General features: G+C 33.5%; 1 protein-coding gene across 1 annotated transcript; it reads left to right on the top strand.

The window, feature by feature from the left end:
- Positions 1 to 15,905: 15,905 nt before the first annotated feature.
- On the top strand, positions 15,906 to 21,337 carry LOC124830581 (uncharacterized). The gene is made up of 6 exons (XM_088102402.1): positions 15,906 to 16,928; positions 19,336 to 19,391; positions 19,493 to 19,723; positions 19,930 to 20,221; positions 20,475 to 20,671; positions 20,766 to 21,337. Exons 1-6 carry the CDS (start codon positions 16,005 to 16,007, stop codon positions 20,917 to 20,919), a joined length of 1,854 nt encoding a protein of 617 aa, XP_087958528.1. The 5' UTR covers positions 15,906 to 16,004; the 3' UTR covers positions 20,920 to 21,337.
- The last annotated feature ends 6,249 nt before the right edge of the window (positions 21,338 to 27,586 follow it).

The raw sequence follows: 27,586 nt of genomic DNA, 5'->3' as shown, positions 1-27,586 counted from the left end.
GAACACTTGCGGTTTAGCAAAGCTATGAAGAAGGTTAAAATCTGTCAAGTTGTGTTGTATGGATGAGAGGTAAAGGAAGCTATTTAATTTAATTGTTTGAGGGATGATTCTGTGTTTGTGTGAACTTGAATGATTTGATGATTTGGTTATGTGGTATGAAATGTGTATTTACGAGTTTGGTGATCCTGTATAATTCTGCAAAAGTTCTGCAGAATTATGCAGAAAAGCTGAGCATACGACCTTGACCGTTCGGTCATGGTCAGACACTAGGATTTATATGAGGTTATATTTCTTGGGTTTTATCTGAGTATGACCGCTCGGTCTTAGTTGAGTGGTCGGTCTACTAGTGGTAAGTGGTTCTGTAATAATGGTTGGTATTATCAGGTTGAGTAGTCTTTTATTAACGATCATTCTTATACTAGAGTTAGACTTTGTACTTGTACTAGGCTTATAATACGTTCGGTTATAATCGGATAGTAGTTTCTGCACATAATTCGGTCATACTATTTTAACGTTCGGTTTCCTTAAAATTGTTAGGTTTGATGAATAGTATTTAGGATTAACCTTAAGTGTTCGGACTAAACGGTAAGTGTTCATCTTAGGGTATAGCGTTCGGTTTTGTGTTAGTATTTTATTTAGTTCTAGTAGTAAGCTATTTCTCATCCTTGCTTAGTATGAAATATCGTTTGGTCTTGTTTTGTGGATATTAAAATACCATTCGGTCCTGATCTGTGACTAGTAATATACTGTTCGGTCTTACACCAAGGGTTCAGTAAATTATAAGGGTTCGGTCTAAGCTCTAGGGTTCGATTTTGTAATAGTTAGTGATGTTTCCGTTTGGTCATATTCAGGGGTTGTGTTGTTACGTTCGGTCTCTCTGAAAGTTGGTTTAGTGTTTAATTATTAATTTCACTATTTGACTCTGATTGCTTGAGATAGTTGTATTGATCTATTGGGTATGAGAAATTATGTTGTTATTCAAATAAGGTATATGTTTCTGGTATTGTGAAAGAGAATTCCAAGAAGGAATGTCTCAATGAAATGTGTATTGAAGTGGTAAAGTATGAATATGGATAGTGAAATACACGGAGTTCATCCTGATATTCTGATGATTACCAATTCTCAAGTAGAGATGGGTAATGCATTGTGTGAGAATGGCAGGAGGTCCTAGCCCATAGGTTCTTGGGTGAGTTATAACGGACTAACCTCGGGTGGCAGCTGATGGTTTTCCAGTTACTACACCATCCGAGTGCACGAACGACCTCAAGCTACATATTCATACAATCCGGATTGTCAAGTTAGGTGTTCGATTTATGCATGTAATATAGTGTCCAATCTGTATATGTATATTTGTATTGGTTTTGGTATGTTATAGTGTTCGGATTTGTATTGGTTTTGGTATGTTATAGTGTTCGGATTTGTATTATTTGTACTTATATTAACTGTAGATATGTATGCCCAATTAAATTTATCGTAGCTTACCCTTATTTCCTGTTTCGTCCATGTTTTCGTTCGGTTTTCTCTTGCGATGATCATCCTTTTTGGATGTGAGCAGAGGGGAAAGATTTTACGTTGGAGCAGGAGCTGGATGGCAAAAATCTTGTTGAATAGATCATGACCGATCGGTCATGTGAATAGTATTAGTTTTGGGTGAATCGTTTGGTTACCACTTTAATCATGTAAATAGTCGATTGGTTATATGTGTTTAGTTTTGCAATAGTTTAGAATGTGTTTGTAAAGTTTAAAATTTTATAATTATTCTGTAATAACTGTAAGTTTGACTTTATTAATACAGTAACTGTTCTATCATATTATTAAATGATGACACAAAGTTTTATGCTATATTGGATGTTATATTACCTGTTAGATATAAATTCAATGACGTAAAAGACTCTATTGAATCTTTAGATTAAAAATAATTTATTATTCATATTCATGGTGAAAAATACATAGTTAACTCTAATTAACTTAAATAAATATAAATATTAAAATTAAATAAAGTTAGTATTAATTAAGTCAATGTTAACCTTTTTTATTTTAATTATTATATGATAAACTAATGTTAATTTATCCACTAAATTAATATTAACTTATTTATTTTATTTATTGTATGTTAAGTCAATATTAACATAAGTAAATATAAATATTAAAAATAGATCAAAGTTAGTGTTTATTACGTTAATATTAATATTTTTTATTTTTAATATTTATTTTGATTAACATCTCTTAAGTTAATATTAACTTATATATTTTTAATATATTAATTAGCATATGCTAAACCAACGTTAATATAAATGTTTATTTAATAAAATATTTAAAAATAATTTTATAGTTTTTTAATGTTTTTGTTTTAAAAAATTAACTTAACATCAATTTAACTTACTTTAATAACATCAAAATTTAAATTATACAGTAATAAACTATATTTATATTTTATTGTGATAAATATTGGTGGATATTACGTTTGGTTCGGGCGTACAGGAGCAACTGTAAATATGAAGTGGATCCTAGTCATTTATGCGTTCTTTCTTATGTACAATGTGTGATGATCCCACTCGGTGTTTAATGTTCTATGAAGAACCTACACATTCAACAAAAATATCTAAGGCACTTTATAGTATAACTTTTAACCTTCCCTTAGCCTATAAAATACATAAAGTTCTTCAATACTTTACGTGAGCCCATCTTCATATCTAGTTCTACTTTATATATATATATATATATATATATATATATATATATATATATATATATATATATATATATATATATATATATATATATATATATATATATATATATATTGTGTCATTATATATTAAACATATTGAATGGAGTCTCATGCCTTAATCCATGACTTGGTCGGATCAAAATTTATTACTCACAACTTAGTGTTAAAACCTGATATTTATTAGAGTTAAGTTATCCCATTACCAAAATGTTAATAGTATACAAATCTAAAACGTATTCAACGAAAATTCCAGCGTTATTCTTTTACCAAAAGTCAGGGTCAATGGAGTCTAAAAGGAAATATTGGTTCTCCAAGTTTTTCCTTTCAGGTTAAGAAGTTGTTCTTAAAGTTTTTCCTTAAAAAGTTAAAGAGAATTGTTTTTACAATATTTGACTTATAATTGGGGAGAAGTAGTAAGAAAAATTGGCTTGTAGTTAAATAGATTATCATTAACTTTGACAAAAACCACATGGTACTGATAGGAGGAATGTAGCCCTTAACAATCACTTAGTTATCAGTAGACAACACCTTCTTCTAGTTAAGAATACATAGTTCTTAGCAAGCAACACATAACATTTAGTGGACAACACACTATCTTCCATAGGTAGTACTCGACCTTCAGCATGCTTAACCTTTGATAGGTATACACTCAACCCTCAACATGTGACATATGGACTTTAGTAGATAGTGCTTAACATTCGGCAGGTAACACTCAACCCTCGGCATGCACTAGACAAGATGTGTTTTGCACTATGTTATCCTAGGAAGCACTAGTACAAAAACAACCTGTTAAGTCTCTCAATTTAAGTTTGTTCCAAAATAATAGATTTAAAAAATGTTTGATGACAATTTTGTAAATAAAAACTCAGAAGTTCACTTTCTCGGTGATGAAGGTCGTCTTCTCCCGATCTGGCCCGTACATCGGTATCTGGTTGTACCCCGAGTAATCGTCTAAGAAGCTTAACATCTTATGACCAGAAGCTCCGTCTACCAAAGCGTCTATGCACGGTAAGGGATGAGAATCCTTGGGGCAAGACTTGTTCAGGTCGATGTAATCGGTACACCCTTGTATTCCTTGTATTCCTGGCTCTCATTCTTGTATGATAACTTCATCTCTTCCACCCTTATTTCATCTGTCGCCCTCTCCCGTAGTTCTTCCATGGTTTTGGGGGCCCGCCGACAGACATTGTCCTTAAACGGTCCCGGGTTGAGAGTGGGGAGGATGTAATGTAGGGAAAGTTCTGGACTTAAACCCTTCACCCGTCGTACGACCTTCTGATAGGGATCCATGAATGCTCTCAGCGTTTCTTCCTTGCCCTGCTTGAGGGTGACCAACTCAAAGACGGTCAGATCATGGGTACTGTTGGCGGCAAATTGCCGGTGGAATAGGCGTTGCAAGCCGGCAAAGTTTTCGATGGAATTGGGATGGAGAGAATTGAACCACTCAAGTGCCTCCCCCTCCAGTGACAACGAAAATGCCCGACACCAGATGGCGTCGTTACCCGTCCGGAACGCCATCGCGTTCGAGAAAGTTTTGATGTGGGCTTCTGGGTCTGTGGTTCCGTCGTATATCTTGAATTGGGGTGGGACGAACTGCTTTGATATTTGGACGTCCATGACCGCTTGCACGAAGGGGAGTAATAGCGTTGACGAGGACTCGGTCTTCACTATTAACTGCTTGTCTCTCGCCCCACTTTCCGCGTGTATGGATTTTGCCTTACTTCCCTTGACTTCCGTGTCCGTGGGTTTCCACGTTTTATCCGGCCCACTGCTGTGTTCGGTCTGTTCCTCCATGGAAGCCTTGCCCTTTTCCTTTGTCTTCTCCTGCTCTCCCCTCTCGCCTGCGCCTTCGCGGGCAAGACACACCGAACATTTAGCTCTGACGGCCAGGAGCTCCTCCTCATGGCGTTGCTGCATTTCATCCATCTTCATTATACAAAGCATCTCCACTGGGTCGTCCGTAATCATGTTTCTCGTGGTCACCATTGGGTCTTGTAAGTAACTCAGTCCCACAGTGGGCGCCAAAATGTTTCGGTTGTTTTGGAACTAAGTTACCAAAGGCCTCCACAATTTGTCTTCTCGTCTGTCATCCGGTCTCACTTCCACCTCCTCTGTCCACTTGTACCGTCCGGGGGAAACCTGTCAAAGATTTTCCGATGCCAAAGTCAGTACAGAAACTGTTAACGATTTTAATGAAACAGTAATAAATGTGCAATGAATGCAACCTAGCTACCACTCACCTCTGACCTGTATTTATAGTTTTTTGCTATGGAATTAGGATTAGTGAAAGTTAATCATGGCCCAACTCCAGCCCAATAGCTCTAATCCTGATTTACCTTAATCCTTTACCTTAACCATGATTTACTTTAATCTTCCGGTCCTGAACGGTCGGTTAGATGATAACATGTGAAGTGCATTTCTACGCGAGTGAACGCCTTCCCACACTGTTGGGGTAAGATGGAAGAAACGCTGGTTGAGTTTCGGGATTGTTGCCTGACTGATCGCTCTATATGTTACAAAAAATAACTATGAAAAATGCCATAATCACATTTTAGTTTTATTCTCCTAGGTACCATGCGTATATCTCACAGTGGTAAGAGTCTTGCGTCCTCAACGTAATCTTGTGTCAAGATAATCATATGTTTATTTAGTCATTACATTATGTCTTTATCACATTTTGATCCATCAATTATATCTTTGATAGAATAGAAGTTGAAACAATTCTGAGTTGAGTGTAGAAAATTTCTCCTAGAGTTGTCCAAAAAAATAGGATTCATAAAATAGATTAAATTATATTTAAAAAGTAAATAATTTTTTTTAAAAAATATAATGAGATATTATCTTTCTTAGTAGGTATTAATAAATCATGTTTCTTTATATTAATTAAGACCGTTCTATAACGTTTAAGTTTTGACCATGCAAGTTAACGTATAACTTTTTCACCATCCTAAATTGATTAAGGTCACTTGCCCAGGCTTAAAAACAAGTAATTGTATGACAATTTTAGAGTTCACTTCATTATCTTTTTACCTCAAAAATTTATCTAATATTATATACTATTTTTTATAAAAGCGTATAAAAACAAGTTATTAATCTAATAAGTATCCTACTTTTCCAAAGTAAGATCATGTTAGAAGAAAAAAAATAGATGAAAATGAAAATCTTACAAAAAAAATGAATTTTCTTTTTGAAGAATTGACCTGTAAAATTCTTATTGAAATTTGCTAATACGTCACTAAAATTCTTACTGAAGATTTGTTTTCTAGATTTTTTGTGCGGTAGATGTTTCTGAATGAATTGGTAAACTATTTCATAACACAAATTTTTCTATTAAAATTAGTCTTCAATAAAATAAAAAATAAATCGTACCGATAATATGATTATCACAAAAAGGCACAAGCAAATATCTGTGTATATTTTATTTGAAAATATTTTTTTCTCTAATTATCTAATCTATTTTAACTTTTCGTTTGGGAAATTGAAAAAATGTGAGAAATAGTGCATGCTAAGTCTAGAATGTATGAGCATGTTATCCATCTTGAATCAATGAGAAGCAAAGAAATGGAATATTTGCTCCCCAATTAGCCTAAGTTTTGTAGGACAGCTTCCATTTTTCCTAAAAAGTTCACTTTAATAAATAACAAATAGGGCAATTTATCAATATTTCATATAACACGAACCACTAATTTTAGATTATTGTATTTACTATTGAAGGTTAAGGAACCTCAAATTTTCTAACTTGTATATATTAGAAACTTAATTAATTGATATTTTCTATATTTTGTTTCTATATTGGTTTGAAAACTGATTTTGTTTTTAATTTTTTTTTTCTGATTAAGAACGAATGAAAAACTTTCAAAAAGGGCTACATTTAAAACCAAATCATAATCCAAATAATCAATATATAGTTTTATAGCTTTGTTTTTAAAGATCGAAATATGTTCCACCCATATATATATTAAGGGTTTTTGACACATACATTAAGTTTGTTTTCATTATTGGTTATCAGCTAGGTATGATTAATTATACTAGGTGTTTTAAGTACATTCATTATCAACATGATATTATTAACAACTTCTAAAAATTCATATTTTAAGTAATATTAGCCGTCGTTAATTATTTTCATAGTTGGTATGAAAAAATAAAAAAGTTTAATAGTCTCTTTTGTTCCCAGTTTCGTTGGATAATATCAATTTAGTTTCTCCTTTTAAAAGTGTTTGAAATGGGTCCTCACATTTAAAATTTTGAGTCAAATTAGTTCCTTCCGTTAAATATAACCAAATGGAGTTAATTGGGTGATGATCTGACAACAGTTAGTGGTTACGTGTCATAATTTACTTGTGTGTGTGGTGACGTGTTCCTTAATTACAGAAGATAGGTCAGCCTGGTGGGTGGTTGGCCTATTGGTTGGCCACTCAGTCTGGTGGTCGGCCGACCTGGTGGGTGGCCTGATGGTCGGCCACTCGGTCTGGTGGTCGGTCAGCCTGGTGGGTGGTCGGTCATTCAGTCTAGTAGTCGGCAACTCGTCTAATGGTGGTCGTCCTGGTGGTGCTTGAACGAAGGTGTTACCAGCTTGACTTCGTTTCTGAATACCGTACGGTCTCCTGGCACCACCAGGCTGACCGACCACCAGACCGAGTGGCCGACTACCAGGCCGACCACCCAGTAGGTCAACCCACCACTAAATCGAGTGGCCGACCACCAAGCCGAGTGGTCGACCACCAGGCCGAGTGGTCGACCACTAGGCCAAGTGGTCGATCACTGACCAGGCCGACCGACCACTCACCAGGTCGACCGACCACCAGACCGAGTGGCCGACCACCCACCAGGTTGACTTATTTTCTATAATTAGGAACATATTAGCACACACAAAACAATATATTGACACGTTGCCAATAACTGGTGTCAGATCATTAACGCATTAACTCTGTTTGGTTATACTTAATTGACACAAATTTTTATAATTGTAGTATTTAAAACACTTTTAAAAATGGAGACTGAATTGATATTATCCAATAAAACTGGAGACTAAAAAAAATCTATTAGGCAAAATAAAAAAGTGTTCACAAATTACTTATGTTTCATTATAATAATAATTAAATTGCATCATAACATAAGCTTATTTTGCAAATTATTGCACTGATAATAAATAAGGTATTACAGGAAAACTTGTACAACTTTCTTTAAATAGAAAGTACTTAAATGCTAGCTAGATAAACTACATTTGTTTCTTTGATAAATTCAACTATTCATTGTCTACAAGAAACGAATAAGTATATTTTTAAACTACCTGAATTAATTAGGGTATTTTAATTTTTGGGTCCCTGAATTACTTCCACAAACTTTTATATGTGTATTTTTCATTATTTAAATGAGATCATTAAACTGTCCATTAAGAATATTGTAAACTTTTGCAAAATAAGTTTACTATAACTTAAGAATTAAGATATATAGAAAAATTAAATAAATATAAAAAAACTGAGAAAGTTAGACTACACATGAACACAAACATTTCATAGGATCTGAAAATTGTTTCCAGAAACATCATGGTCCCATTCAGTTTCGTTGCATTATTGAAGGTGCTAATATACTAAAAGTATCATTGTTTTTATATTCCTTTTTACCACATATGCAAACTTGAGACGCAAATTTTACAGACTCTATCTCTTAGGTCACGAAAAACTTTTCATTACATGTATGTACTACTCTTTTGTTTTAGTATATTCAATAATTCTCGTATAAGAGTAAAAGTTAATGAAAAATTTAAATATGTTTTTCTCTTTTAATTTTTTGAACAATTTTTTAAAATTAAAATCATAACAAAAATTTCATATTTCAAAACAAAAGATATTTCATATGTAAGGATGAATTTTAATAATATTGTTCTTATTATACTCCTTAGTCTCATGTTATTTAAGAGTTAGTTTAACTACTACTTTCTCTTTACACATTTTCAAACGCTTTTTAAGGATAAAATTATAACGAATCTCTAATTTTAAACAATAATTTGGATATATAATGATTTATCATAACTATATCATTCAATAAATTTGAAATCAAAACATTAATCCATAAAATCGAAAGAATAATAGATTGTTATATAATGAATTAATATGTATGGGTTTATAACCTTGGCAATGTTGAGCACACACTCATACATGGGACATTAGTTTTTTGTACATGGTTGTAGAGATATGAAGTGGAAAATTGGCATGAGGATGAAGAAGAGAAGTCCAGAAAGCAAGAAGGTTGAAGAAGAAGGAATTACCACAAAGGGTGTGAGAATATGAAGAGAGAGTTGAAAAAGATAAAGGGAGGGGGTGAAAGAAAGTGAGATGTCACATACATGATATATTAAAGAGAGTGATAATAATTTAGGGTAAAAGTGGGTCCAAGGAGTTCAAAATACCAAAAACTCATCCCTTAGGGTTAGGGTCTAAAGCATGTGGGGTAGTTTTGGGGTTTCTACTTAGAGAAAAGGTTCCATTGCTATGTGAAGGACATTAATGGCAGTTTCCATTTTTGGGTGTGGACCCTCAGTGTTGCCATCAGCCAGAAGAGCTTTCAAGTCCTTCTCTTATTTATTTGAATTGAATTATATAAGATATAGTTATTAAAAAAAGAAAAATGAAGTTAGTTGAAGTGAATATATTTAAAGAGAGGATGATAGTGGAGAGACATGAGAGAAGAGGTAGCTATATATTTGCCAGCATTCAGAGTTGAACTTTTAAAGAAGGAAGTTTGATGGGAGAGAAGGTGATGTGGGCTAGGGTTACCCTTTTCATATTTTTCAATGCTTCTTGCTTTTCGATTTCGAATTTCTTTGGGGTAACTTCATTCTGCCCTACCCTTCTTTTTTCTCAATAAAATAACCTTAAAAGCTCTATTATTTTTTGCCTTTTTTAGTTAGTACCATTTTTTGTCTTTCCTTTCCAAATTTTAACCAAAAAACACTTTCACAATAAATAATTCTTTTCCACCGTATTATATTCATGTTAAATTTTATACATTAATCACTTCCTTTTTAAACACCTAAATATTTAAATTAATTTTACTTTTTAAGTAGACTGATTTGATATATAAATTTTAACGGAATTATAACATTAATATAACATAAATAACTTAAATCATTTTTAAAAATTAAAAAATTAAAGTGAATTAAAAAATAACTAATTGAATTTTTAATACAAATTAGAGGACAAAAAAGGATTTTAACCCTACATAATATTCCAAAAATAATTTTGTTAATTATCATTATAAATTGTATGTAATTTAAAATAGAAAGTGGATAAAAATATTTTTTTTTAATTCTACATTATTTAGATGTAAAGTCAAATTATACTATATAATGTAAATCAGTTAGTTTTATAAGACTAGATTAAACATAAAATATTATCAAAGTTTCTGTTAGATAAGTAGTAAATATTCACACTTAAGATATTTGTATTTTAGAGTGAGAGTAAATATTAAAAGTTTCACAATTCGGACCACCCAAAATAAAATTATATATATATTTGTTGGAGAGTGTGTTAAAAATCAACATTTATTAGAAATAATATCAGTCTATATAACATATGAGTGGATGAGAAAACATCTCTTTACAAAGTATTGTAACATTGAGTTTTAATTTCTTAAGACATCCATTAAAAAAAATCAAATTATAACATATAAATAGATTATGAATATTATGCATAACTTTGTTCTTATATTATTTAGATGTAGGCCATGTAGCCACACCCCCGTTAATGAAACGTTAATAATTTAACGTGCACATGTCCACACGTGACCTTTCAAAAAGTATATTTTAAATTACTTCAAAAATTCCTTAATAGCATGTTTTTAACATGTTTCACACCCAGGAAGCACTTCACTACAGAACAAAATCAAATTCCCATCCAATTTCACTCATTGCTATAAGAAAATATTAGTTAAGAAAAAACCCTAACACCCAACTCATATGACTTATTTCTACTTTGGGAGATTTACCATATAAGCTTTACTGGCTCAAATTATTATTAAATAATATATCTTTAATTCAATTATTTCATATTTTTCATTTAAATTCATAGTCTGAAAAGTATAAAAGAGTTAATTTGTAGTTAAAAATGTATATAGGACCACAAGATGTAAAAGTGTGAAAGTGGTATTATGAGCCATATATGGAAAGAAGTTACCTAATATTTCTAAAACATGATTTAGAAATATAAAGTAACCTCAAATTGATGATAAATATAGAAGGGTTATTAATGCACATTACCTATAAATTGTAATATAGATGAGTTGTACCAAAATTTATAGAATTAGTTTTATTATTGTGAGAAAAAAATAACACCTAGTTTTAACAATCATTGAATAGCCTCCAATCACTTTCGATCTTTCCACGACCTAACACAACACTCACTCACCATATGCTACCACTCTCATCCTCTCAAAACCATCGACCATTGTTGCTTATATATTATATATATGCACACCTTCCTAACCATACAAAAATCCCATGCCAAACCCACAATAAAAACATCACTACAAATCCTAAAACAATTCAAAAACAAATTAATGTTTAAACACTAATTACTAATTACAATGAAAAATTTTATATTGGATTCTTGTGTATGAGTAGAACTTATCAGCTATCCGTCTTAAATGAAAAATTCGACTTCTTATTTATTTTGTTATTTGTGGAATAAATGTGAAAAAAATATTTGTGGATTTTTTCATACTTGTCAATATTTATAGATACTTACGAATTTTTATTTTATTTTGTTTTTCTTTTTTAATTTTAAATGAAATTATTTAATAAAAAATATCATCAAAATATAAACCTTCATAAATAATAATGATTTTTAAGTATAGTTGAAATGAAATTACTCTATAAAATATTAATGTATATAAATTTGGTTTTCTTTAAAAAGTAAATTTAAACGAGTTACATCTAATTACAAATTTTAAAAAATTAATCTTTTATTAAATAACTTCAATTTTATAGGTAAAAAAATAGAAATATTTAAAGTCAAATTTTAAATAATTATTCCACAATTAATATTTATTTGATTTTTAATTTTATTTTGGTCATTTGATTTAAAAAAAATACTCGAATAAAATTTACTAATAATTATTAGCTAATAGAAATATTTGTAAGTTTATGCATACCCATCCTATCAATAAATAAGTAATTAAATATTCATGTTTATTATTTCTAGTTATGATATGAATTATTTTTCATTCCTAATTGTGTATGTATACCATTTTAAAATTATTTGGCTTACAATAGAAGGGGTTAGTGTGTGCAAAAGGAATTGCCAACTAGAGACGTGATGAAGGAGGCAAACAAAGAGATAAAAATGGTTACTATAATGATTGAGGTTTGCATTGCATTGCATTGTTATGATGTGGTATTGGTCCATGGAATAAGGTGGTCAAAAGTTTTGGAGAAATTAAGAATGGGAGTTGCACTTTGTATCACGTCTTTTTTACACAAAGAAATGATAATTTTAAAAGAAGGGAAAAAGATTTATGGGTTTTGGGCCATAGATATGAAAATGGCATAACTAGCAAAATGTTACGTTTGATTTCAAAATTATAATTTTTTTAATTTAAATTTCCAATTGTAGTGAAGAGTAATTTTCATCAGCTGCACCCACAAAAATTATTGCACCACTCCAACCCAACCATACTCAAACACCAAAAGGTAAATCTGAAAACTTGTGGAGGTGCATTTAGCAATTATGGGATAGAGGAAGCAAAAACCCAGTACACTTTCTTTCTCTCATGATGAGCCTCTTCAAGCCCTGTCTCAAGCACCAACATCATTTTCATATCTCTCTACATATAAATATATAAAAAACATCTTAACATCAATTTTAAATTTGGGGTATATTAGATTTCAAGACATGAGTTGTGAGTAGTTTATGAAAATTATGAGTAAAATTCATTTAACCCACAAATTATGCAAGCTATATATAAAAATTAGAAATTTACGAAAAATAAAATTGAAACTCATATTCTTATTATTGTATCGTATCCACTAGAGGCCGAACGGTTAACAACGAACATAGTTCAGTCCATCCACTCAGGTCAAAGATTGGGTCGCAATTGGACCAGCGCTTAAGCTATTGTTGGGCCAACAATTCAGCCGATGATAAAATAATCAAAGAATATCTAATTAAAGCTATTGATAAAGCAGGTTATAAACAACCAACCAGATTTTCAAGTAATTTGTCTACATCTTATTCTGCTTATATTTTATTGGATTTATATCAGCTCAGGATCCATGAGGTAAATTATAAATATAAAGCTAGAGTCGAAAGTCAGGTACGTTCTACTTACACATTATTCACTCTACGTTACTCTCAAATACTCAAACAGTGATAATCATTCACTAAATATTCAACCAAGAGCCGAGGCTCTTCAACAAAACGCTTAACTTGAGCGTTAGAGTGCCTTTTGCAGGTACATCCCCCCTCGTCAAGAAGGAGACCGATCGGTTAGCAGTAGGAGATTGAAGGTGACCAAGCGGTCCACACTCCACACTAAAGACCGAGCGATATACTAAAGTATGGTTGGCGATCCAGGCATTCAGAAGCATGGAAGACACGTCAGAACAGGTTAGTTTCTCGGTCCCATAAAATCCTACCGAAACATTTTAGCGTCCACCGTGGGGCAGGGGGGCATCCTACTGAAACCGCAAGGAACTAGACAAGGACGCAGCCTCAACATCAACGTCAACAAGATTCTACGGCTTTACAGATAATTATTTCGATATAAATTCATTTTATTATATTTTAATTTAAATATCTTAATTCAATATTATAATATTGTGCAAAGATTTAATGACACACTTACCACCTAGCCAAATTTGGCATCAAGTGTTCAACAGTGCAACAGCTCAACCATTCGGCCTCACTGGTATTTAGTCGTTCGGCTTCACAATGCAGGTGTCAGGACCATACAAACCACTCGTCCAAGAGGAGGGCAAGAACCGAGAGGTAAATCCCTCTCGTCCATTAGGAAATTCTCTAGCAATTCCTAGGTCAAAGTCAAAGACCGAGAGGTAAATCCCTCTCGTTGAAGACAAAGACCGAGAGGTAAATCCCTCTTGACCAAAAGGTATATTCCTCTCATTGAAGACAAAGACCGAGCGGTAAAACCCTCTCGCCAACAAGCTGAAGTTATAAACCGAACGGTGAAGACAATCCCCCGTGTACTATAAATCGAACGGTAAAACCCGCTCCCTAGGAGGAACTCCTAGGTCAAAGTCAAAGACCGAGAGGTAATCCCTCTCGGTTCACGTTGAAGGCCGAGAGGAAAATCCTTCTCGGTTCATGTTTACATGGAAAGCAAACTCCTCACTACAGGAAAAACAACCTCCGTCAAACTCATAAGCCCTATAGTTAACCACGGCTAAAGCCGAACGCTTAACTCGGACTTGGGGGACATAATGTATCGTACCCAGTGGAGGCCGAACGATTAACAATCAGCACTGTTCGGTCCATCCACTCAGGTCAAAGATTGGGCCGCAATTGGATCAACGCTTAAGCTATTGTTGGGCCAACAGTTCAGCAGATGATATAATAATCAAATAATATCTAATTAAAGATATTGATAAAGAAGGTTATAAACAACCAACCGGATTTTCAGGTAATCTTTTTATATCTTATTCTGTTTATATTTTATTGGGCTTGTATCCGCTCAGGATCCATGAGGTAAATTATAAATACAAAGCTAGGGCCGAAATCCAGGTACGTTCTACTTACGTATTATTCACTCTACGCTACTCTCAAATACTCAAACAGTGATAATCATTCACTAAATATTCAACCAAGAGTCGAGGCTCTTCAACAACATGCCTAACTTGAGCGTCAGAGTGTCTTTTGCAGGTACATCCCCTCGTCAAGAAGGAGACCGATCAGTCAACAGCAGGAGATTGAAGGTGACCGAGCGGTCCACACTCCACACTAAAGATCGAGCGGTCCACACTAAAAACCAAGCGGTCCATACTGAAGAAAGGCCGGCAATCCAAGCATTCGGAAGCAAGAAAGACACGTTAAAACAGGTTAGTTTCTCGGTTCCATAAAATCCTACCGAAACAATTTTATGAATTAAGTAGTTGCGAAGATCTTCTTAGTGTGTATTCTAATGCATTAATATGGCAAACATGAAGAAGTTAACTCCAAAAATGTCGTGAATCTTGAGGTTTAGCAGGAGTCTCATGTTTTAATATTGGACATGAATAATAATAATGTAGTGTAGTTTGTTGGTTAGTTGGGGGTTAAGACGGTTTCTGTCTGTTGTTCATCTTTGACTCTTCAAACTTGTCAACGCCACACAGTTACAATCCCAGTCAACATTACATATATTATAGTCATTTTAATTGTTTTTTTATTTATTTCATTTACATTAAAGCTGTTTAAAATCAAATAAATTCATTTTTAAACCACAAAACTAATAGGAAAAGATAAGACTCACTTAAACTAAACAAAAGCACGTAATTGTCCTTTTTATTGTGAGAGTTTTTTTTTTATTGAAAATAATGTATAAACAATTTTTTTACAAGTCAAACTAAACTACATAAAATCATTGTTGAATTTGATATTATATATAAAAGGAAATAAATGGAACCATTTTTTCTTGCTGCATTACTAATAATTAATAATTGGAAATCATAAGTTAAAGTTATAAGAAAAAAGCAAGTACATATATACTAACTTTTGAAGTTAGCTACAATACAAATAATTGATTTTCTAATTAAATATAATTAATATACTTTACTCTCCATTTTTTTAAAAATTTTAAAGTAGTCAAACATATATTTTATGCATTAATTCTTAAGTGCGCATTAATAGAAGAATTCGAATCCGAAGTTTTTGTTTTAAGAAAAAATAACGTGTAAAAGTTGAACTTGACATTATTTTTAATAATTAATATTTTTAGAAGATGGAATGGATTACAGCAGATTATGATTGAATAAAAGATTAACATAATAACCATCCAAAAAATTGACCTTTTCTTACATTTTAGTTTGTACAAATTTTATATAAGAATTTTTGTAAGAAAAGAAATTGTAATTTTAACTAGTCAATAAATTAGTTTCAATTTATAAAAGTTGTTTTCTTTTTCCATATTTTTCTGTGCTTGTGCTTACAAGTTCAAAGTTCAAGTGTTTTAAAATCAATGAGCTATTAATGTATTGTTATTTTGAAGTCCTTAACTGCATAAAACCCCGTCAATTTCAACCTTTTTCATAACAATCCTTCTTCTATGATTCTCTCTCATAATGGGCTCAGAAATCGAGAATCCAACGAACACCCAACAACCTCATAACCAACACAATCCTAACATCGCTTCAACCCAAAATCACGGTTACGAATCGGTTACCAACAAAAGTGAAAGCACTTACCGTTGTGGCGGTGATGACGTCCGCAGTGACAGCCGAGTAACGTTAGTCCACCCTCACTCCCTCCTTCCCATGCCAGTCCCGCCGCAGAATTTCCAATCAAACCAAAACGACGTCGCTCTGCCCACCTTCTCCGTCGGAAGCTTCTTCCGCCAGCGGAGCAGCGACCTCTCCGCTGCGATCGTGAAGCGCGTCTCCTCGCTCCGCGAGTCTGTGGAGGAGGATAACGACGGCGAGGGCGAGAAACAAGGAGTGACGGAGTTTAATCTCTCCGGGGTGAAGGTTGTGGTGACGGCCAAGCCAGAGGAGGAGGAGGCGTCGTTGAGAGGACGCATAAGCTTCTTCTCTCGGTCCAATTGCCGAGACTGCACCGCGGTGCGGAGGTTCTTCAGGGAGAAAGGACTGAGGTTCGTGGAGATAAACGTGGACGTGTTCAGCGAGAGGGAGAGGGAGCTGCGCGAGAGGACGGGGACTGGTTCTGTGCCGCAGATTTTCTTCAACGAGAAGCTGATCGGAGGTCTGGTGGCGCTGAACTCGCTGCGGAACAGCGGGGAGTTCGACCGGAGAGTGGCGGAGATTCTCGGCGGGAAGGCGGCCGATGGGAACGCGCCGTGGCCGCCGGCGTACGGGTTTGATTGTGCAGAGGAGGATCGCGAGGACGAGATGGTTGGAGTGGTTAGGGTTCTGCGGCTGAGGTTGCCGATTCAGGACAGGTTGCGCAGGATGAAAATGGTTAACAACTGCTTCGAAGGAAACGACTTGGTGGAGGCGCTGATTCAGCACTTCCACTGCGCGCGTAACGAGGTACGTTTTTCCTTCGTACACCCTATGCCTACGTATTTCTTTTTTTTTTTTTTTGTATTTTTCCATTTTTCATCGCTCAACTGGTATATGGTATTGGTATTCTCATTGTATACGACAATATTTTTGAATATTTAACAGTCACGGTATCACTCTTAATCGATTTGTTACCAACAAATTTTTTGGTAGATCAACACATTTAGTTTAAATACACTTCTATAATTAATTAGACATCATAAAATTTAATATATAAAAAAATCATGAAATTTAATATATAAAAAAATATGAAAGCTCATATTTGGTTTTAATGGTTTTCGATCACAATTTTATATTTTTAATATGATAGATCAATTTAACCAATGAAAAATGTAGTAAAAAACATATTCTTTTTTATTAAGTTAAACCAGAATAATAATAACATAACTATAATTTTAATATCTTTTCAATTTTTTTATAAATTATATTTATATAATTTTAATAATAGCTTCGATTCTTATAAACCGTCACGTCGGCATCGATATATATACTTATGGGCATGACATTTTATTGTATTATTAATTAATGTGTTTTAATATTAGATGTCATTAGTAAGTTAATAGATAAATAAAATATATAATTATAATTGTGGGAATAAATTCTTGAAAAATGGTGAAATTGAGAAAGCAAGCTATCAAGCTGCAAGAGTGAGGTATGTGGGGATAAGGGAAGGAGGTTGTGGGTATTAATTTTTCTCTTATTGAAGAACGAGGCTTTTGGTTGTTTTTGGGGTAGAAGCTTTTGGATATGGCAAAGAAGCATAAGCTGTAATAATGACACACATGGGCAGTACTATCATAACAATGCTCGTGTTTTGGAAGGTTATGATTTGGTTTTCAAAAGAAAAATGACGTGGCCTGTCTAAGTATAGATGTGTAATATTTTATTAAGACAGTAGGTTCAAAACGCCTCTAGAACGAATGTTTATGCCAAATAGAAGTGGGGATTGGTAGCTTTTAGACGTAGTCCAATGGTATTAGATAATATGTTAACTGATTTTTTTTTCTTTAATGTGACTGTTAAATGTTTATTCATTTTGTTATCTCACTTTTTTTTTCTTTTCCAATTTGAAGTGGTCAAATTTCAAGATTGCTACTAAAATTGGTTATGTGGTCAAATTTGATGAGCTTAAACAATTTATAAAGTCAAACCCAGTTACACAACAGGGGTCCCATGCACAAATGGAATGTGTTGGCTGCCTAGTGCTGATCACATCCTGTGGAACAGTCAAACAATTACATATTTTGAAATTTTCAATCCCATCTTCAATTTTCTTTTTTTTTTTTCCTTTTCTGCTGTTAGTTTGTGTTATGTCAAGGGAAGTTTTATGGTTAAATAAAATAGTAATCAGTGTCATCTGTAAATAAAACGAAATATTCATTTTTAGTTTCACAGAAAGTCATGCTTGGCTCGTTCGGCACGGCATCTTGATAACCAGCCACTTGGGCTGCGTCAATGGCTAAAATTCCCATGGATTTTTCTCTATTTTAAATAAACAAATATTCAACGGCTTTTAATTCATTTGGAGTAGTGCATCTAACCTAATGATAACTCAAGGTGGTAGTGGGAAAATTACGCAATCATCTACTTCAAAGGCAACTACGTGCGCATCATTTAGATAAATTCAACCACAAACAAGAGATATTATGGCTGTTTTATTATTTTTGAGGTATTTTAACATCAAATATTTTGTGGTGAAGGATTGGCAGGTCACTGTGGGTTTTCAATTTTTTAATGTTACTCTCTGAATATGATATTTTATGTTCCACTTTCAAATAGTTCTCCCAACTTCTGTTTCCGTAACTCATGATCTGCCGTCTTACAAATATTGATTATAAATTTTCAATAAAATATATTTGTAAAAGTTATTAGAACATCTAATATGTCGATTTTTGTTTATAATCAATTAATAAGGGACAAGTGGTGTGTAAGTACTTTTTAAATTTTGTGATTCTTAAAAATTATTCACACCACCGTAAATACAGGCTGTCCTAGCAAAGAAAATAGTTACTTCAAGTAATTGAGGGAAGTCACGTACCTAAGCAAAAAAATATGTGTGAGATAGTCTTTAAAATCTTTTATTGAACAAAAAAAAATGTTATTATTCCTTGTACCTAAAGAGCTCAGGTTTGTACGGGATGGAAAGGTTTTTTAAATTTTCTAATAAAACGGTCGTTTAACTAAGATAACGAATATTTGTTAAGGTGTTTTCATGAACATAGACAAGGAATGTCAAACTATCTTTAATTTATTTTCATTGTATTCTCTGTGATGAACTTTTTTTGTATTGTATCCCATCTTTTGCCCCCATTGTGTATGGTTTATCTCCCAACACCCTGATTTTAAAATGTTTGTATTCCAAAAAAATATTTAGGCTGTTGAAATCGGACAACAGTTATCCAAGAAGCACTTCATCCATCATGTTTTCGGGTAAGAAAAGAGCTTTTGAGCCTAATAAGCTGGAATCATTTTAATATGGATCATAGTCTTTTCATAATTTTCTTACTGGAACTGGTAACTTTATTCTGCAGGGAAAAAGATTTTGAGGAGGGAAATCATTTATATCGTTTCCTTGAACATGAACCTTTTATCCCCAGATGTTTTAATTTTCGTGGTACCACAAACGACAGCGAACCAAAGGCAGCTGCTGCAATATGCAGTAGGCTTGCGAAGATTATGTCTGCCATTCTTGAGGCTTTTGCTTCTGATGACAGGCAACATGTTGATTATGAGGCCATTAGCAAAAGCGAAGAATTTCGTAGGTATGGTAACACTTTATGCAGAGTTCTTATATTTTATTGTTTTGTTATTGCATATGGTGAATGCAAAGGTTCTGCAAATATATTCACTTATTAATCGTTTATAATTTTGTGATTCCGTCAACTGTGAAGTTTGCAATGCCTATTGTTTGTTTTTGCGGTGATCCCATCTATATTGTTTGTCAAGTTTCTTCTCCTTCTAACTGCAGGTATGTAAATATGACTCAGGATCTACAGCGTGTGAATATCTTGGAACTATCAGAAAACGAGAAACTTGCATTCTTCTTAAATTTATATAATGCTATGGTCATCCATGCCGTTATTAGCGTAGGGTGTCCAGAAGGTGTAATTGATAGGAGATCCTTCTTCAGTGATTTTCAGTATGTGGTTGGAGGGCATCCTTATTCTCTTAACAGTATAAAAAATGGTATCCTCAGATGCAATCGGAGGTCACCTTATTCCTTAGTAAAGCCCTTCAGCACAGGAGACAAGCGGTTGGAGGTAAAATAACTTTTTTTTTTCTTTTTCAGTTATGCATTATGTTTATGATAGCATTTTAAAAACATGTGTGTTTTATTTTTCAGAAATTTTCTTACACTGAAATGCGATCTTAACTTTTCTGTATTAGTTTTTCATTCGTCCTTGTATCTTAACATTAAATTTCTATACCGTATCTTAAGAATTACTTCTTGCCATTTATAGTTACTATGATTGGATATATGAATGTAGTTAACCTGTTCCTGACAAATTGCAGGTTGCTCTGGTCAAGTTGAATCCGTTATTGCATTTTGGACTTTGTAATGGTACAAAATCGAGCCCAAAAGTTAGATTCTTCTCACCGCATAGAGTTGTAGACGAGTTAAGAGTTGCTGGAAGAGAGTTCTTTGAGAATGATGGAATTGAAGTGGACCTGGAGAAGAGAACGGTTTATCTAACTCGGATTTTCAAATGGTAATTAAGCAGTCATTACTTTTTGTAGAGTATTAGTTCTGACTTCATTAAATTTTCCTAGCTCCATTCTTATGACTCTCTTACACTTTGGCAGGTTCAGTGGAGATTTTGGACCAGAGAAAGAAATATTGAAGTGGATACTTAATTACTTGGATCCAAATAAGGCTGGTCTTGTGACACATCTCTTGGGAGATAGTGGACCAGTTCATATCTCTTACCAGAATTTTGATTGGTCAATAAATTCTTGAGTAGTATGCCATTTAATTTCTGCCACTGAATATAGGGTATGCTTAATACACGTGTACCATATTCTGGTATCTTAGGAGACAAGTAGACAGAATTTAAGTGATAATATGATCTCTAAATAGATAATTGTAGATTTCAAATCATTTTTGCACGCCAGGTGCAGATCAGTTATTGTAGAAACTCTAGATCATATATAGTTTGAATTGAGAATTTTCCTCAGAAAAAAAAAAGAAGGAAAATTTGTGGGTATTGATAAGTACAGATTCTTAAGTAGGAACAGATTCTACATAGAATTGGCTGATAGAATGTGGACCCATAGTTGTTTCTTGGGAAGGTATTAAATCATACCATTGCAAATATTATGATCCGTTAATAGTAATTATTATACAAAAAAATTTACATGACCTGTTTTTGTATTAAGGTGCATGTCATTCTCAGAGTGTACGAATGCAAAAGAAGACATCTATGTGAGAAGACGGAGCAGTTATTCATAGAAAATAGTACACTTTTTAAATTATGGAATATGACATTGTTCCTGTTAAAGTTGGAAAGATGAAAAAACTAAAAGAAAAATGTTTTTTTAACAATTTTCTGACAATTTCAAGTTCGTTTTAAATATTTTTTTGAAAATAAATTTAAATATGTTATGAAAAATTGTTAATATATTCAATATATATCACTTTTCACTTTGTATCAAGAATAGTGGAATTGTGTGTACTGTCCCAAACCTAATATCAAAATTTAAATATAATCAATTATTCATTTCAAGATCCAGACTTGCAATCCCGGGTCAGACATCATAATACAATAAGTAAAATTATTTTAAATTAACATTTTTGCAATCTATCCAATCTTTGCAATGTTATAACTGGGTAATGAAATGGATGAGATCCATCGGGTTAAATCATTTAAATTTCAATGCATTTTAATTAATTTGTAGGCACAAGAGAGTCTGTTAATTAATTTGTAGGCACAAGAGAGTTTGATTATGAGTTAAATGACAATGTTAGCATGAAAAATATAAAAAAATTTAACGTAATTGGATTAAAGAAAAAAAATCATTTTTAAAGATTATGGACCAGAATGTATCAAAATTTTAGATAATGATAAATTTCAATTTCATATTAAACTTCAGGGATTAAAATCATATTCAACTTTGATCAAAGATTTTGTATGTCTGAACATTTTATCTCATCAAAAATCTTATTTAAAACACTCAACTTGTATTCTTGATCTTTATTTGATTGACAAGATGTTTTTGAACTTAAGTATGTAATTTCTTCACCACTTATGAAAGATAACATGAAGTCATTAACATACTCAACAGATTCAATTATTGGACATAAAATTGTTCCATCATAAAATTTTTTTTAGAAAACATCATATTCAACTCAAATTCAGGATAGATAAATTAGACTAATAATAATAAATGTGATTCACTATTTTCAATTAAAAGATCTTTTGGAATTTCAAGAATCTTCACCCTTTTTGTTTAAATTCACGTCTCCGTCTCTAATTTTTAAGATTCAATTAATAAATTCTTTTATATTTGTTGCAGTTTGATTATGACAATATTTAATCTCATATTCTTGGAAAGTTTGAAAACTTTACAATGTTTTCATAACTCAAAATAGTTTATTATTGATTTGGAAATATCATATATAGATCCTTTGCAAAGTCGGAACATTTTGCAATGTTTTTATAACCACAAGCGAAATTTACGTAAAATCTCCTCCCAAAGCAACAACTTTACCACCAAATGGTTTTGTTAGTTTGCATAGTCAACATTTTTCATAATGTCCTTCAATGTTTTATCAAATTCTTCAAAGCATAGTTTATTGCTTCAATTTGGTTTCTATTAGTAGCTTACAAAAAAGACTACATTGAGTATTCAATAATATAAAGTTTTAATGAGATGTTTAACTTAAAAAATATGAGTATGATAATACCTGACATGTTGAAATTTCTTTCTTTTGATATAAATATCCATCATATAGTAATTTCTAAGTAGCCATCATGATCAACAAAGTAACAAATAATCTTCCAAGTTCATTTCCAGATGCAAGTTCACTTGCTTTTTTATTGCATTAATAAATTCTTTATCATTTGAGGAAAAATGCCATCCCAGATGATAATGTAGTATTTCTCCAAGAAAATGAGGAAAATAATAGTATGATGGAAGATAACCCTGTCACCGTCCATCAAGCTATGCAAGATCCTAATTCAGAAAAATGGATGGAAGTTATGAATGAGGAGTATAAGTCCATGCAAGACAATAAAGTTTGAGAACTTGTCCCATTGGCAGAAGGTGTGAAACCCATAGGTTGTAAGTGGATATTTAAAACCAAAAGGGATTCTAAAGGTAATGTGGAGAGGTATAAGGCTCGTCTTATGGCAAAGGGCTATACTAAAAAGGAAGGATTGATTTTAAAGAGACTTTATCTCCAGTTTCACCGAAAGACTCTTTTAGAACAATCATGGCTCTTGTTGCACATTACGATTTGGAGCTTCATCAAATGGATGTCAAGACGATGTTTCTCAATGGCAACATTGATGAGACGATTTATATGGTGCAACCAGAAAACTTTGTGTCAGAAGATCCAAAGAATATGGTATGCAAATTGACAAAATTCATTTATGGGCTAAAACAGGCATCTCGTCAATGGTACCACAAATTTCATCAAGTTATTATCTCATTTGGTTTCGAAATAAATGTGGTTGATGATTGTGTGTAAGTCAAGTTCAGTGGAAGCAGATATATCTTCCTGGTCTTGTATGTTGATGACATTACTTGCTACCAACAATATAGACATGTTGAACGAAACCAAGAGATTTCTATCTAGAAATTTTGAAATGAAAGATCTTGGTGATGCTTCCTTTGTATTAAGAATTTAGATACATCAAGATCGATCTCGCGGTATTCTAGGATTATCATAGAGGAATTATGTCGATAAGGTGCTTAAAAGGTTTGATATGCAGGATTGTAAAGCAGAAGATACTCCAATCGCTAAGGGAGACAAGTTCAGTCTTAATCAATGTCCAAAAGGAAATTCAGAAATTCAGGAAATGCAAAAGATTCCTTATGCTTCAACAGTAGGGAGTTTGATGTATGCCCAAATATGTATGTGTCCGGATATAGCCTACATAGTTGGGGTTTTAGGTAGATATTTAAGCAATCCAGGAATGGATCATTAGAAAGCAGCAAAAAGAGTTATGAGGTATTTATAGAGAAAAAATGATTATATGCTCACGTACAGGAGATCAGACCGGTTAGAGATTACTGGATATTTTGACTCAGATTTTGCAGGATGCCAAGATAGTTTGAGATCCACTTTGGGTTACATTTTCATGTTGGCCGGTGGCGCGGTTTCTTGGCGTAGTGCTAAGCAAACCCTTACGGCTTCATCCACCATGGCTGTAGAATTTGTAGCATGGTATGAGGCATCAAATCAAGGTATATGGCTGAGAAACTTTGTCACAGGGTTGCGCATTATGGAAGGAATTGAAAGACCACTCAAGTATTCATGTCATTTGGTTCTGTTAGCATTAGTGATCATTGTTGGGTTTAGTTGCGATTGTTACAATTAAAACTACTTTGGTTCTACATGCGAACATAATCAATGGATTGGACTTTTGGATATACTCAAGGTATATAATGACATTTTGAGCTAAACTCTATTACCCCCGCCCCTCCCTCTTCTAGAGTTTACTTGTGTTTCAATATCAATAAAAAAATAAAACAATAAAATATGTAGTTACGTGAAAGTATGATAGGCAAAATAAAAATGGATAAAATACATTGGCTTTTATGCTACAATTGTGGGTGTTTTTATATAGGTGTGATGAAGTTTCTATTGACACAATCAAATGATGTCAACACATAATCATCCACTAATGCATGTGAAAAAACAAATAAAAAAAATGAAACAGGGTAACCAAGGTATACAATCAATAATCAAAAGTGCAAAAAAAAAAACAATACACAATTGAGAAAAATATTTCAATAAAAAATACACATTAGGTAATAAAGAATGCACACAACTTTACACCAAAAAAAAAATCACAATATAACCTTAATGAGTCAACAAATGGATATGTGATTATAAATGCATACATATCAAGACAATATATATCAATACACACCTAAAAAAAAGAATGATATACATTAAAATCATATCCAAATGAAAAAAAAACAAAATTATCATATCAAACACTAGTACAATAAAGCGAACGACAATAGTTATTTTTGCTTATACGCAGTAGTTCCGCAACCGAGACATATACAGGCGAGGCAAAAAGGGGTAGGCTTTTTGCCTCGGTTAACCGAGGCTAAAAGGTGTGTGCTTTTGCCTCGGTTCAAATCCAACTGAGGCAGTAGAGGGGTTTTTTCATTTTTTTGTGTTTTTTTTTTGTTTTCACAATTCATCAGGTTAGTTGTTAGCCCTTGGCCGCAATCCATCAACTGCCCACTGCTCCATCTCACACCACCATCATCAAAGATTCTCAACTGCGAAGAACAAAGAACGAGGTCGACGCGCTCCCACCACTACCTGCAGAGAATTAATCAAACACCACCACTCCTGCAAAGAATCAATCAAACATAAAAAAAAACCTAATCGAAATCAGAAAAAAGGGAAGAAAGTGATAATGGCATATTTTACCATGATTTTAGTGTCAAATTGAGAGAAAATATCAACTCTTTCTTAGCTTTTTGCCTTGTAAATCCTAGTTTTCTTTTAGTTTCTTAAGTGGTTGCATCCTAAACTTTAATGATTCAATTTCATCACTAATCCCCATTGTTTAGTATGTTTTGGTCATATACATCCAAGCTTGTATGCCAAACTGAAGAACCATATAAGCAAGAATGAAGGTAAAAGAAGAAGTTTTAAGAGCAAAGATAAATATTGAACCTGGGGTGCGGCTGGCGTGCAACTGAGCCCCATTCATCCAGACTTGCTGTAGCTGAGGTGCAGCTGGCGTGCAGCTGAGCGCTAGCTCTCTGGAATGCTGCCGCTGGGGTACAGCTGGCGTGCAGCTGAGCGCCAGCTCTCTGGAATGCTGCTGCTGGGGTGTAGCTGGCGTACATCTGAGTGGTGGCGACGCTGATGTGGCAAATTTGGTCTATTAAGGGCTGAAGCACAAGGGGATCTACATTTTTTGCTACCCAAACACGATTTCTTTCATTTGGAGCTCTTGAAGGCGAGCTAGGAACTGTGGGAACAATCCTTCTTCACCCTTGGGTCTTCTTCCTTCTTCCATTTCCACCATTGTTCTAAGCCTGAGCTTTCCATTCATGGAGGGCTAGTTTCATTATTGTTGGGGGATTGATGTAGCCACTGAACTCTTATGTAAACTACTGTGTTTTGAATGAATATATGCCTCTTTCATTGATTGTTAGTGTTTAATTCCTTTTCTTAATGCTTGTTGTGAAGTTGCTACCCATGACATGATTTTAGGGTTTGCTTGATATTGGAAAATGTTGAGTAAATCTGGACTTGGATTAAACACCTAAAGGAAATAGTATATAGGGATAAAACTAGGACCTTTGGTTGTCTTAGATCTCAATTCTTAATGCGGAAATAATTGTTAGGTCTTCCAAGGGATTGAAGCCTAATAAGGAAGTCTAGGCTCTCTCTACCAAGGGTTTGAGTTTGAGTAATTTAGTAGATTGACATTGGCATATTAATGAAGAGGAAGTGATTTTATATACATAAGAGTGAAGTAGGTGAAATCATACCCCCAACAATATCATTCCATATAATTTCTAATCTTTCCATTTCAAAGTGTTTGAGTATCTAAGATCACTTTTATCATTTATGTTTCATGTTTACTTTAATTGCACTAAAACCTAAATTATGAAGCATTCTTTAGTCTAAGTTAGTTGGAAATTATACGATTGTTTGGTGACACGAGTCTCTTGGGAAATGATATCTGGTCTTACCGGTTTTATTACTTGAAACGATTTGGTATACTTGCCAAAGTCCCAACAGGAAGGAAGTTTCCTCCTTCGTTGCGAATAAGAACAAAGAGAAGAACAACAACAAGAATGGCCACCGCGCTCTTGCGCCCTTGCCAAGTCTCTACCACATCTCTGCCACGCCTCCGCCGCGCCACTGATGATCCCTTCGCCGCTCTTCATCGGAACAGAGAAGAGGAAGGAAGCCTCCTCTCGCCAACGTGAACGCAAATGGGAGAACAGAGAGGAGCAACACAACTTCTGTATGAAAATGCCTATGCTTGCGAAATTTAACCCTAAACACATGTTATTACCTCAGTTATTTTTTTAACCGAGGCAATAAGGGTCTACGACCTCGGTTCTATAAAGAATCGATGCCTAAGACCTCTAAAAACAATTCAGCTATTTTATGCCTCAGTTTTTTAAACAACCTAGGTAATAGACCTTTGCGATATTTACAAAAATGCCACCACGTCAGTTTTAGGCATCTATTCTTTTTGAACCGAGGCATATACGTTTGTGATAATTACATAAATATCACTGCGACACTTTTAGGTATCGGTTCCTTTTGAACCGAGGCATATACATTTGCGATAATTACAAAAATACCACCGCACCATTTTTTGCTTCTGTTACAACTAAACCAATGTCAAATGCGCGAGTTAAAATCCTTGTTTTTTACTAGTGAAAAGACATGTATTAGGCTTTCAAGA

The sequence above is a fragment of the Vigna umbellata genome, chromosome 11 (genome assembly GCF_029865625.1).
Source record: "Vigna umbellata cultivar VRB3 chromosome 11, Vumbellata_1.0, whole genome shotgun sequence".
Taxonomy (NCBI): Eukaryota; Viridiplantae; Streptophyta; class Magnoliopsida; order Fabales; family Fabaceae; genus Vigna; species Vigna umbellata.
Note: the sequence above shows the minus strand (reverse complement) of the source record. Positions and strands in the feature narration are given on the sequence as shown.

What these genes read in the sequence shown, in the direction of transcription:
- LOC124830581 (XM_088102402.1), top strand. Translation starts at nt 16,005, where the DNA reads ATGGGCTCAGAAATCGAGAATCCAACGAACACCCAACAACCTCATAAC. An exon ending in TCCACTGCGCGCGTAACGAG is followed by an intron (nt 16,929 to 19,335) that starts GTACGTTTTTCC and finishes AAAAATATTTAG; the next exon opens with GCTGTTGAAATCGGACAACA. An exon ending in CTAACTCGGATTTTCAAATG is followed by an intron (nt 20,672 to 20,765) that starts GTAATTAAGCAG and finishes ACACTTTGGCAG; the next exon opens with GTTCAGTGGAGATTTTGGAC.